Below are 12,324 nucleotides of genomic sequence, written 5' to 3'. Positions count from 1 at the left end.
TTAGTGAAATATTGGACCATTGTTTTTTTCTGATTTTTTGTATGAAAGTAGATGGCTCAAGCAGACTTTTGTAAAAAATGAATTTTTCAGCTCAAAAAAAGCATCTTTATCAATAAGAATCACTATTAATAAACATACATCAATGTTCTTACTCTCGGGTGCCTAATAAACGTACATGTACGTTTATTTTTTTCGTGTCAAATTTCCCACCTGTACGCACCTTATTAGGAACTGCACGTTTATTTATTCTGAAGAATTTTCCCGCCTGTACGTTTATTCCCTCCTGTACGTTTATTTATTTTCACCCAATATCGCCCAATTCATACTGCAAAAATTTGTTATTTTTTGTTCAAGTAAGATATGTTGAAAGGCTGTTAATTACATTCGAACGTATTGTGGGAGATTTCGAGTGTTACAAGAGTAAATTCGAACGTTTTGCTTATATAGTACTTGTCATTGATCTATAAGATATATACCTATACTTAAGTCAGTCGTTTCAACCTGGATGTTCTACTTTTGAAAAATTGGTAGATTATTCCCTGTACGTTTATTTTAGACTGTACGTTTATTTATTTTAGCTCTGATTTCTCGCCTGTACGTTTATTTCAGCCTGTACGTTTATTAATTCCAATTTTATTCTCTCCCCCGTACGTTTATTTTGGACTGTACGTTTATTAGGCACCCGAGAGTAGTCAAATTACTCAATTTTTTGGAGATGTTTTTTTGCTCACGAAGTCTTGAATATGAAAGAACATTTCAAGAGCATGAAATTTTGGTTTCTAAACGTTTTTTATAAGAAACAAACGACTAATTTTAATAGATCGTCACTATTTGTGTTCTGAATGATTGTTTAATGGTCACGTCACGTAGATATCAATTATAAACGTGTTAAATGCATAATCCAGGTAGGTCCATCAAAGTATCACTTGTAGGTCGAAAAAGGGGGAGGGTCCTATTCCAATCACCACAGGACTAAATGAACATTCTGATATTGGTACTATGCTGTTATCTTAGCATTCGTGCGAAGTATTATCAAAAAGGCCTGCGGAGCTCATTTATTTGTGCATCGATAGAGCTTTTTTGTGGAAATTTGAACTTGTTGAAATTTTGTCCATGTAAAAAACCTGACCTACCTGAAGGTCCTATAAATTAACCTTTGTTCGTCCGTTCGTCTGTTACCAACTTTTCTCGGGATCGAATCATAGGAATTTTGTGATTTTTGGTACAAAGGTGCAAAATGATGATTACCAAAATGTGACGGAGCCCGATTTTCGAAAAAAAAAATTTTTGGGCCTAGGGTTTTTTGGACTTTGTTAAAAATCTGTTCATTAGTTTTTCCTAATTTTTTGTACAAAGACTTAGAATTACAGTGTACTAAATATGAAAAAGCACATTTTTCGAAAAAAAATTTTGAATTATTATTTTTGTTTCTACATTGTCTTCATTAAACTTTTATTATTCGTTTTATAAACAGGTAGGTCCATAAAAGTATCACTTGTTGTTTCTGAAACTTTGAAGCTACAATTTTTTTCTCAGATTGAAGAAGTGAAACAGTTGAAGATTGGAGATCCATTAGACCTTTCAACAGCTCACGGACCACAAAATCACAGGTACACATGCTTTTTTTGCCAATGTCCTTGATACATAATATCCTCTATTTTATAAGTCGACCACTTGAAATTCCATTCACTTAAATTGGCAAGTCGACTGGCACATATAAAAAATGTCTACTGATGTCTACTGTATTTATTTTTTCCAGAGCACATTTCGAAAGTCTATTGAGGTACATAGATGCCGGGGTAAAAGAAGGTGCAAAACTCGTGTACGGTGGTAAACGTGTTGGTGAAAAAGGTATTTTTAAAAACAACGATTTTGACTTACCTGCTACGCTTGTTTAAACCCCTTCAACCCTTATAGAATTTAGCGACGAATAGTCAGCCTTTTCACGTGTGTTTTGCACTCTCTAAAAATGAATTTCATATGTATAGAACTAGTGGATCGAATTTCTAAATTACCTCGAATTTCAAGCTAGGATTAACTTTCCAAACATCAAAGTTAACATACAAGCCTTCAAAAAAAATGTCAAAGCGTCTATCTAACATTGATCATGTTCTAGCGAAGTTCAAACAAGGAATGTTAATGAAATGTTATACTACTTTATTGCCTTACGGCTTATAAGAGCTCAAAAGCAGTATTTACTGATCAAATCTGATGTCTATTTAACTTTAATAACATCAGTCTAACATCTTCCCTTTCGTTATCAGGATTATTCTTGGAACCGGCCATCTTTACAGACGTGAAGGATGGAATGTTCATTGCAACTGAAGAAAGTTTCGGACCTGTCATGATCATCTCAAAGTTTAAAGACGGGTAAGCGACCATCTGAAAGTTGCTTGAGGTTTGAATTATGAAGACCGAAGAACCCTAGTAACACGCCCACAAACCAAATGTGTGATTCGCTAACTCCGTAATTAAACAGTTTCCCTCTACAACTTGATAGACGATTCCTTATCCAAGAGGTCTTGTTTGGAATATAAAACCACAAATTTCAAGGGCTAAAGAGACTCTTACTTTAACATTGGACCTAAAATCCAAAAGCTCCAATAAGACTGAGAAAATTCCCTGGAAGTTATTAAACCTCTTCAATATCAGAATAGTAGAAATAATGAATTCGCAATTCCTGCCCAAACTTTAAATTCTTAAAAACAATAAAATTCCTTGTATTCTCAATATATTCTGACGTTGATTCTAGCGATGTTGATGGTGTTCTTCGAAGCGCAAACTTGACAGAATATGGGTTGGCTTCAGGTGTCTTTACCAATGATCTAAGCAAGGTAAAGTTTGAAAAACGGCAAACCCTAACCTCATAACCCTAGCTATCAAAGAACGACCCGAACCCCGACCTTGGTCAGTGACTACCATCACTACTTATTCATTACTTTTTGTTTTTTATGCTATTTAACGACAAGTGGTTTAAAGAACGATAAATTACGCATGCGTATAAATCTCTATTTGGGTGAGCTGGAAACATTAGATGAATTAATTCGTAAACTATCATGTCTGGTGCGTTCTTGTTCAGATTTAATTTGTACAATCGCCAATTAAGAAGATAAGCTAAGAGGACTTATATAAGATAATTTGTTCAGGCGACTTGGGGTTTTGTTTTCAATTTTTGGAAATGCACGTTTAGCCCACAACCTAGCTCCATTGGCTACCCTGCTTTTTTAGACCCAACACTTAATAACATGGATTTTACATCTGTAATGTCGGCGTAGTGTTACCACTTATCTGAATTTGACTTATCTGTTACTTTGACCCTTATTGTTTTGTCAAATCAGGCGATGCGAGTCGCGGACGGATTGGATGCCGGTACATGTTTCGTCAACACATACAACAAAACAGATGTCGCTGCACCTTTTGGTGGATTCAAACAATCTGGTTTTGGAAAGGATTTGGGTAGGATTCGTTTGTTTTTCGAGATTTCGCTTTTGTTGTAAAGCAAAGTTAGTGCTCTTGAATCTTTATTGATCCTAGTACAACAGTATCTTGAAGTCGAGTATTTTTGGCGAGAACCAACTGGAGTAGCAGAGCAAATTACTTCTTTTTTTGCCAAGTAATGCGTATTTTACACAAAAATTAAGTGTTGTTTTAGAAAAATATGTTAAGGAACTTATTTTGACGAAAACTAATTTTGTTGATTTTTGGCGAAATCTACCCGATTCGCCAAAATTATTTTTTAAAAGATTTTTCCTGGTCGCTTTTGGGTAGTCGATCAGAACAAAAGTTTATTCAGATATAATTGACAGTGGAAACAAAAATTCCTTTAAATTTTGGTAGTCAAGTATAATTGCGAAAATTCTTTGTTTGTTTTAGAAAATCAAAAGCGGATGTGAATGTATTTTTGGATGAAAAATTTGCCATTTTTAGCGGTGAAATTTGGATTGCAAAAATTGAGCTTTTTTCTACTTTTTATGCTGCAACGTTTATTTTTACAAGGCTGTCAAATTTCAAGCAGGCCAAATTCTAGAAAACAGGGCACTTTTCTACTGTCTTTTATAAAAAAAGCTGTTTTTACCATTATTTTTCATAATTCAAGAGGGGGCAGCGTCCGATAACCGGACGTTAAAAAGGCACGAAAAATGGTCTGTTAAGGCAAAGGAAGATATGGGACCCGAAATGCCCCTTGCTAGCACTTTTCTGTGAAACATCAAACCTCCAATTTTTGAATAAAAACGGGGGTAGTGATGATAAAACAGTTTTTCAATCATTACACATTTTACGATCTTTTTACGATAATGACCTCATAGCGAAACTGTGTTTTGGGAATTAGCAAAGTTCTTTAATTACTTAAAATAACAAAGGCAATATAAGTTCAATATGCTTATCGTTTCAATAAAAGCAATCATACCTTAATTCCATTAACTTTCGCGCGTCTTTAATTTTCGCGCATCTCGTAAAAATAGATTATTCGCGCATCCTTTAGTTTTCGCGCAGCTTGCAGTTTCTGGGATATTTTTGAGTGTTTTTTGATGGGATTTCTACACGTTCAGAACGATCACTAATTCGCGCACCTTTTATTTTCGCGCGGCCGAGTGCGTATTCTGAAAATTAATGGAATTAAGGTACTGTGATTTCACTTCGTTTCGAAATAATCAATGATACCAATAATACCAATGCATCAACACTTAATATTAACCCTTTGACTCCGCTGTCGACCGCTGTGTTTGACCCTACAGCGCGCAGTGGTTTTTCATAAAAAGTCACCTTTTACGCAAACTGGTATAACTTTTAAACAAAACAACTTCAGCTAAAAAGTTATATATCTTTGAAAAGGAAAATTTATCTGCTTTCTTCTGAGCCATAACATAACTCCTATACTGCATTTTATCTCAGTCAAAGTTTCAAAAGGTTCAACACTACATTTTACGACACCGAAAAAAAGTGCAAAATATGGGCCAATGAAAATCTATTTTTTCAAAAGCTATTTTAGTGAAAAACAAATAAAAAACTTACAGAACAGCAGTAGAAGACATTGATGTGTTGAAGGATAAAAAAATTCTGCACTAAAACTGCCAAAATACTTGAAGAAATCTCAAATCCTTACCTCTAACTTTCATAACAGTCATTTCACCGCCTCCATCTTGAATTTGAACGTTTTTCAATTGTTTGTTTTGATTGCGCACTTCATCCTAACCCTTTGAAACCTATACTTTCCGGAATGGAAATTTATCGCTCTTTTCAAATATCATAACCATTTGATTCTCACAACAACAGAAAACTAAATATCATTGCTTAAATGACCATACATATAAAAGACGCGTATACGCGTCCCTCGTATATAGGCGCGGACGCACATGTGCGTCCCGCGTGGGCTAAGGGTTAACACTTTCCAACTTTTAATTGCACTGTTCAAGAAAGATAACATAACCGCCGTTTTTAGTAAAAATTTGGAGATTTGATATTTCACAGAAAAGTGCATGGGTATTTCGGGTCCCATATCTTCCGAAGGACTCGAGCTATGAAGTACTTTCGTTTTCAAAACTTAGAAAACGTAAGTACTTCGTATCTCCTGATAACGACATTTTCAGACCATGGTTCTGACCTTTTTGTTAATCAGCATAAAATTTCTGATCGATTGGTATGTAATATGCAGGGTTTTAAGGTCAAAAAATATTTTTCTTAGGCTAGCAGAGCCTAAGAGTCCATGTGACGAAAGAAAATTTTGAATCCACCATTATGGATTTCGAAATTCATGTAGAAAAAAAACTTTTCCTGAATTTTATTATTTAAACGGTAGACAAGACCCTCCGAAAATTTCAAGTAAATTAAGTAAGCCAATCAAATGTTACAGCCACGCAAATCTGGAACCAAACGTAGTCATATCAAAAAATCGAAATCTAAAGTGCTTCATATCTCCAGATAACGAAATTTTCAGACCATGATTCTGACATTTTTCTTAATCAGCATAAAATTTGTGATCGATTGGTATGTAATATGTCTATGTTTAAAGTTAAAATTTTTTTTTTTTTCAAGCAAGTGGGCTAAAAAGGGTTGAAAATCTAAAATCCGCCATTATGGAAATTTGTGCCTGATCCAAATAACGCCACACACGTTTTCTGACTCTTCAAGGACTATACTTCCATGATCAAAAGAAAAAAAATGACTAAACGCCGATGTGCATACGAGACCTAACTCAGCCCCTAAAGTATACCGCTGGACTGGAGTAAAAATAAACACATAAGTATAAAAAAAGCTCAATTTTTGCAATCGCCAATTTAACCGCTAAAAATCGCGAACTTTCCAGCCAAAAATACATTCAAATATAGCGCTTTTGATTTTCTAAAACAAGCAAAAAAAAAACTTCGCAATTATATTTGACTATCAAAACTTACAGACATTCTTGTTTCCACTGCCAATTATATCTGGATAGACTTTAGTACAATCATGGACAAAAGGTTGTAGACAAATGAAATTTCAGTGAAAAATGATGAGAAATAGAGCAAAATGACTCTTCAATGTGTCTGAAAAAGGAGGGAAGTTAAGAAAAACACTTTCGAAGTCGTTGCATTGCTTTTGAATTGCTTTTGAGGGAACCACAAGCAAAAAATCAACGTTTTGATACTGGTGTAAGCCAATTAATCAAGCCCTTGTGGTTTGGCCTTGTGGTTAGACTGCAGTGGGTGACTTTCAAAGACTTTTTGAACAGCTTTGAATGGGTTTGGAAAGCACCCAGAACCCCTTGGGAACTTGTTTTTGATCGATATTGAAGTATTTTGCAAATATTGCAGAAGTCTACAAACCTTTTGTCCATGATTGTAACTTTGTCAAACTTTGCCTCATTTTCTTCCAAATACATTCAAACAAGAATCAAGGATTAGACAATGATTCAAAATTAACAAAACATTGGACAAAAATAAATTAAGTTTAAATTTACATTTTCTTTAGGCAAAGAGGCTTTGAATGAGTACTTGAAGACAAAAGTTGTCACCGTCGAATATTAATCTCGATGTAAAAATCGCGTTATGATGATCAGATGATTATTTAGATGGTTGGTTATCAAGACATTGTAAAATACGTCTCCGACCGTCCCTTGGGTGATTGAACACTGTATATAAAAGAAATACTGGACAATTTTTTGGAGTTGATTTTTGTTTGATCCATACTCACACACAAAATTTGAGGACGAACCTGTTTTGCTTTGGCATGACGATTTAGTTTGAAGAATACTTTTGATACTGAACTGAGCCTTGTTTAACTTACGTCATAATGTCTGTTGTTTTTTTTTTCTTCATTTATTTTTTTTATCTTTCAAACTATTTTTAAATCCTAGCTATACCCCAATGAGAAGTCCATATTTTTAGGGAAACGTTTATTCTTGATATTCATGATGTAATTGTTTCGTTGATTAACACTCCAAAGTAAAACATTTGGCCGCCATTATTGTTTAGGCGCAAAAATTACATCATGAATACCATGAATTAGAATTAGTATATTGTAAATTTTTTTTGATGAAGTTATATAATTTTTAAACAGAAAATTAGATTGAAGTAAAAGAAAACCAATTAAATTCCAACAAATAATTCTCCCCTTGGAATAAACTGGTCATGTCCGTCGAGGTAACACATATTTGTGCCTCAATTGATGCTTTAACACATCCGAATTTGAATGAAGCAAAGAAACTACTAAGGCCGAAAATTTAAGTACTTAAAAACGGAAAGTTTTTGAGGAGTCTTTTACATGCTGCCTTTTAATAGATATTCAGAAAGTTCACAGTAAAATACTCAGAAGCATCAGTTGCACAAGCTTAGTCAGCATGCATGTTGAATAGCCCACAAAAAATGCTGCAAATAGCGAGCATCTACACTATACACATGAAGAACCGGGGTAAAGAAATTTGATAAAACAGAAGTATTCATACTATTGAATGAATGCAAATCCTGGCTGCAGGTCGTGTGAGAATGTCATAGCGGTAGTCCCTCTAAGGGCCGGAAAATTCATGATTTTTAGAAAAAATTTGTGATTTCGAGAAAAAAAATGTAAAAAAGTCTCCCTGAGGGTGAGACATTTTTCCAAAATCAAAGAAAATTTTTCAAAAAAGTCTCTATAGGGGCACTTTTTTACTAAATATTTGGTCTCTGTAGGGTCCTGAGGTCCCGTCCGCACATACTCCTCATCCGCCAACCCCAAATCCGCCGGGATGGAATATGGACTAGAAAATAATTCCTAACCTTGTACGGTAGCCTCGAACAGTAAAACATGAGGATTTGATTAATGGCTTCTAGACTGCGTGACATTAAGGTGGGCGTTATTTTGATTTCTTCAAAATTAACCTGAGCTAGACCAGTTACACGCTTTTTTCTATAACTTTGGATTGGGGTAATAAAGAAATTGCCGAAATTGAGGGTGAAATATTTGGATCGTATTGACTTTTAAACAAAAACGAGAAATGATCAATATGAGCAAATACAAAATAACTGTATTCTTATCAAAGTCTGTAAAACTTTCAACTTCTTAGAGGATATTCTTACGATGTGGCCATTTTTCACCCTGACATTCTTATATTATAGGAGATATTCTATAAAAAAAGCGTGTTGCTGTTGTCTGATTACAATCTGATGAAAACTAAAGGTCGAGAAACTTGATTTTCTTATGTTACTTTGGGAATATCAGGCGAGGCCAATTTAATTTGTTGTTTCACCGGACAAGCTTCCCAAGAAAGATGGTCGATCGGTCGGCGAAAAAATAACAATAAAAGTAGAATTTCACTATAAAAAAACTCCCGAGTGTCTTTTTATTTGACGTCAACTAGATAAGACGCTTTTGCAACGCTCTTCGAAAAAATGGCTGAAAACAAAAAAAAATATCAAAATTCATGAAAATAACATCAAAATAGATAAAGATCAGCCTTTCGAAGCAGCCTCGCCATCTCAAGCTTGCACGCCGTCAAGATGTACTGAAGACGAAGACCTGGATCGCTTAACATGCAAAAAATGTAAAAGATCAGTTCAGGAAATAAAGCACACATCAGAAATAATGCCGGAAACAACAAAAAGAAAACATACGTCGAGATTACCAAGAAGCAAAAAGAAGACTTAAGATCAACCGAAGAACAAAAACGGAAGGAAGAAAGTGAAAAGAGAGACATAGAATCTAAAAAAACTGAATATGATCGTTCACGGGTTTCGAATATTCAGGCTCAGATAAGGAAGAAGAAGAAAATGGGAAAAATATGACATATTTCGGTTCCGAGAACTCCTAGAATCATCTGATGACATCAACGTTTCAGAAATCAATGTTACTCACCACAGATTAGCAGGAGACAGAAAAACAACGAATTGCCGTCCTCTTAAAGTTACCCTGCAAAGTCAACATGACAAAGATCTTGTCATGAAGAATTTACACATGCTGAAAGAAACGAGGCAGATAAGTATAACGGAAGATTTCACAATCAACGAACGGAAAAAGATAAAGGATATGCACGAACATAAGCAAAGAAACTCAATAAAAACAATAACAATAAAAGATTCAACTGGCGCGTAAGAGGAAGCCCAAGAACAAAACTACGCATCGTTAAAAAATTACAAAACCAAACAAAAATATCTTCAAATTATAAGCCAAAATACTCTACAGAAGAAATAGTCAGCGATTGGGCATTAACAGAGGATGATGAATGATTCATTTTATAAAATAGGCAGTCGAACTCTATTAGCTTTAAAGCTAGTACAGATTTGTACACATTTTTCGACTTTAAAGAATATATACATTAACATTAACTCCTAGAAAGGCAGCAAAACTATACATCTTGACAAAAATGCGAAATAGAAAAAAAAGCCACAAAAAGATCGAATTCATGAACTAAGAACATGATCCACACAGTGTCGCTAATTTCAGTCAGATTCCAATACTGTCGTATTACACCTGACGTGGATATAACATAGTGCCGCGCGCACTAATCCACTTTAGGCTATTTTACTATTCTATTACACCTGACGTGGATGTAATATGTTCAACGTCAGGTGTAATACGTAGTATTGGAACCTGACTTGGAAATAGCGACAATGTGAGGATCATGTTTTATCCACGTCAGGTTCCTATACTATCGTCGTATTACACCTGACGTGGATATAACATGATCCACACAAGGTCGCTATATCCACGTTAGGTTGTTTTCGCTGATCTAGGTTTTTTCCCGGAAAATTCTCAACCTGACTCGGAAATAGCCATTCCGCGCGGACGGTGTTGGATCCACGTCATTCTACAAATAACCTGACGTTGCAGCAACAAAACTGTTTATTTTTTATTTCCATTTTTGAAATTTTACGGTCGGTCGGGCCCGTACAACAACTAAATCAATTTATTTTCTGTTGAGGTAATTTTATTGTCAAAACTTGTCTACGCACTTTTAATTTTCTTTTCTCGAACAAACAATCCTTTCACAAATATTTCTCATTTTTATCGTTTTTTTCTCCTACTTTACTATTGCATAATTGTGATAATTTTCTCTAAAAAACTAAAAAAAATATTACAAAGTGAAACTAAGGCTAAAATGAAAACTAAAAGTATATTATGTACATTGAATAATTTTCAGGAATGAAAATTTCTACCAAAAATGTATTTTTTATCGAGAAAATAGGGGAACAATGTTGTGATTTTTATTAGAATGGTGTTTTTCAATTTCATCATAGATATTCTTAACTCATCCCATTCTAACGGTATTCCTTAAGTTAGGATTCGAATGCATCTAAATTTAACATCATGGACGGAGTTAAAATTTTCATGCAAAGTTTTTCTACCCACCTGGAATTAACGGATTCCCGGTAACGAAATGTCCTCATCTCGGCTCTGGGATTTTATGATGTTTTCCTGTGGCAATACATGCACGAAGCAAAAAATGGTATTTTTTGTGAATGTTACAAAAAATGGTATTTTTGTGAATGTTTTGAGCATTACTGGGGGAGGGTAATTTGTAGGTTAAAATGCTAAAAAATGGCATTTGGGCTCTAGCAGAAAAAAATTGTACATGGGGGTGGAGGATATAACAATTTTTAGTGATTTACCCCCCGAACACGGTGACTTTTGGCCCCCCGGACAATAGGTTTTACCCCCCGGACAAGCATCTGCTGACCCCCCGAACACCCCAAATTACCCATGCACAGAGCAAATTTACCCCCGGACAACGCAAATTTTGATGATTTTTTGCTATCCCCCGGAAAAATATCCCCCACCCCCCATGTACAATTTTTTTTCTGGAAGAGCCCTTTGTAGGTTCAGTTGCCTAATTTCTTGAAGGTGATATTCTTAGCAGATTCTCAATTTTTGTACATCATATCATTAATGAATAATGCGTAGCAAACATCCAAAGAGTGCACAATACAGTTGTAGTGCTTCATAAATATGTATTTTCCAAAAATCAAAATGTTAAAAACATAACTAAAAGTTTCATGCACTTACGTACAATCATCAGATGTGACTAAAAACAGTGTTGAAAAGAAATTTATGTACAAGAAAAAAATTCTGATTCATTAAAAAGTGATTAAAACATGTGATGGGTAATTATTAAAAGATCGTTAAAAGATAAAAAAGACAAAGGTAGTAAAACTGTAAAATTCTCAAGGGTCTGGTGGGACATCTCCCTAGATCTCACCCTAAACCTCAATAACGGCACATACGAACCTTACTCAAAGCCAAACAGTCAACCAGTATATGTTCACGTCAACTCAAACCACCCACCAAACATTATAAAACGGATACCTGAAATGATCGCAGATCGTATCAGCACCATATCGTCGAACGAAAAGATCTTCAAACGTGCTGCACCCTTCTACAATGATGCTTTGAGCAACAGTGGTTACAAGTCGAAAATCAAATTCAACAAAAAAGCCGAACGACCTAAAAGACAAAGACGGAGAAATATCATATGGTTCAACCCTCCCTACAGCATTAACGTTCGAACGGACATAGCAAAGCGATTTCTCAAAATACTCGACAAAAACTTTCCAAAACACCATCGACTACATAAATTGTTCAATCGCAATAATGTGAAAGTGAGTTATAGTTGTCTACCTAACGTCGCAAGAATCATAACCGGCCACAACAAGAAAGTGCTTTCAGTAAAACCACAACCTCTTCAAGAAAAAATGTGTAATTGCCGCAAAAAAGCATCATGCCCACTTGACGGTAACTGTCAAAAGAGCAAATTGATTTACCAATGTACGGTCAAAAAATCAGAAAATGACGAAGGGGTTCAGTATATTGGTTTGACGGAAAACACGTTCAAAACAAGATGGTACCAACACAAACACACTTTTCGTCACGAAGACAAGT

At 34.9% G+C, this 12,324-nt stretch overlaps 1 protein-coding gene across 1 annotated transcript in view; it reads left to right on the top strand.

Moving 5' to 3' along the window:
- The window catches only part of LOC136820711 (cytosolic 10-formyltetrahydrofolate dehydrogenase-like), a 33,710-nt gene extending 26,152 nt beyond the window's left edge, over window positions 1-7,558 (top strand). Inside the window, exons 22-27 of the mRNA XM_067076928.1 lie at window positions 1,537-1,610; window positions 1,760-1,851; window positions 2,265-2,370; window positions 2,753-2,834; window positions 3,339-3,456; window positions 6,946-7,558. Coding sequence (XP_066933029.1) covers window positions 1,537-1,610; window positions 1,760-1,851; window positions 2,265-2,370; window positions 2,753-2,834; window positions 3,339-3,456; window positions 6,946-7,001 — 528 coding nt within the window. The 3' untranslated portion in view covers window positions 7,002-7,558. The remainder of the gene's footprint in view (window positions 1-1,536; window positions 1,611-1,759; window positions 1,852-2,264; window positions 2,371-2,752; window positions 2,835-3,338; window positions 3,457-6,945) is intronic.
- Window positions 7,559-12,324: the final 4,766 nt, after the last annotated feature.

The sequence above is a fragment of the Clytia hemisphaerica genome, unplaced genomic scaffold (genome assembly GCF_902728285.1).
Source record: "Clytia hemisphaerica strain Z4C2 unplaced genomic scaffold, Clytia hemisphaerica genome assembly, whole genome shotgun sequence".
NCBI classification, from domain to species: Eukaryota; Metazoa; Cnidaria; class Hydrozoa; order Leptothecata; family Clytiidae; genus Clytia; species Clytia hemisphaerica.
This window is presented reverse-complemented; position numbering and strand designations above follow the sequence as displayed.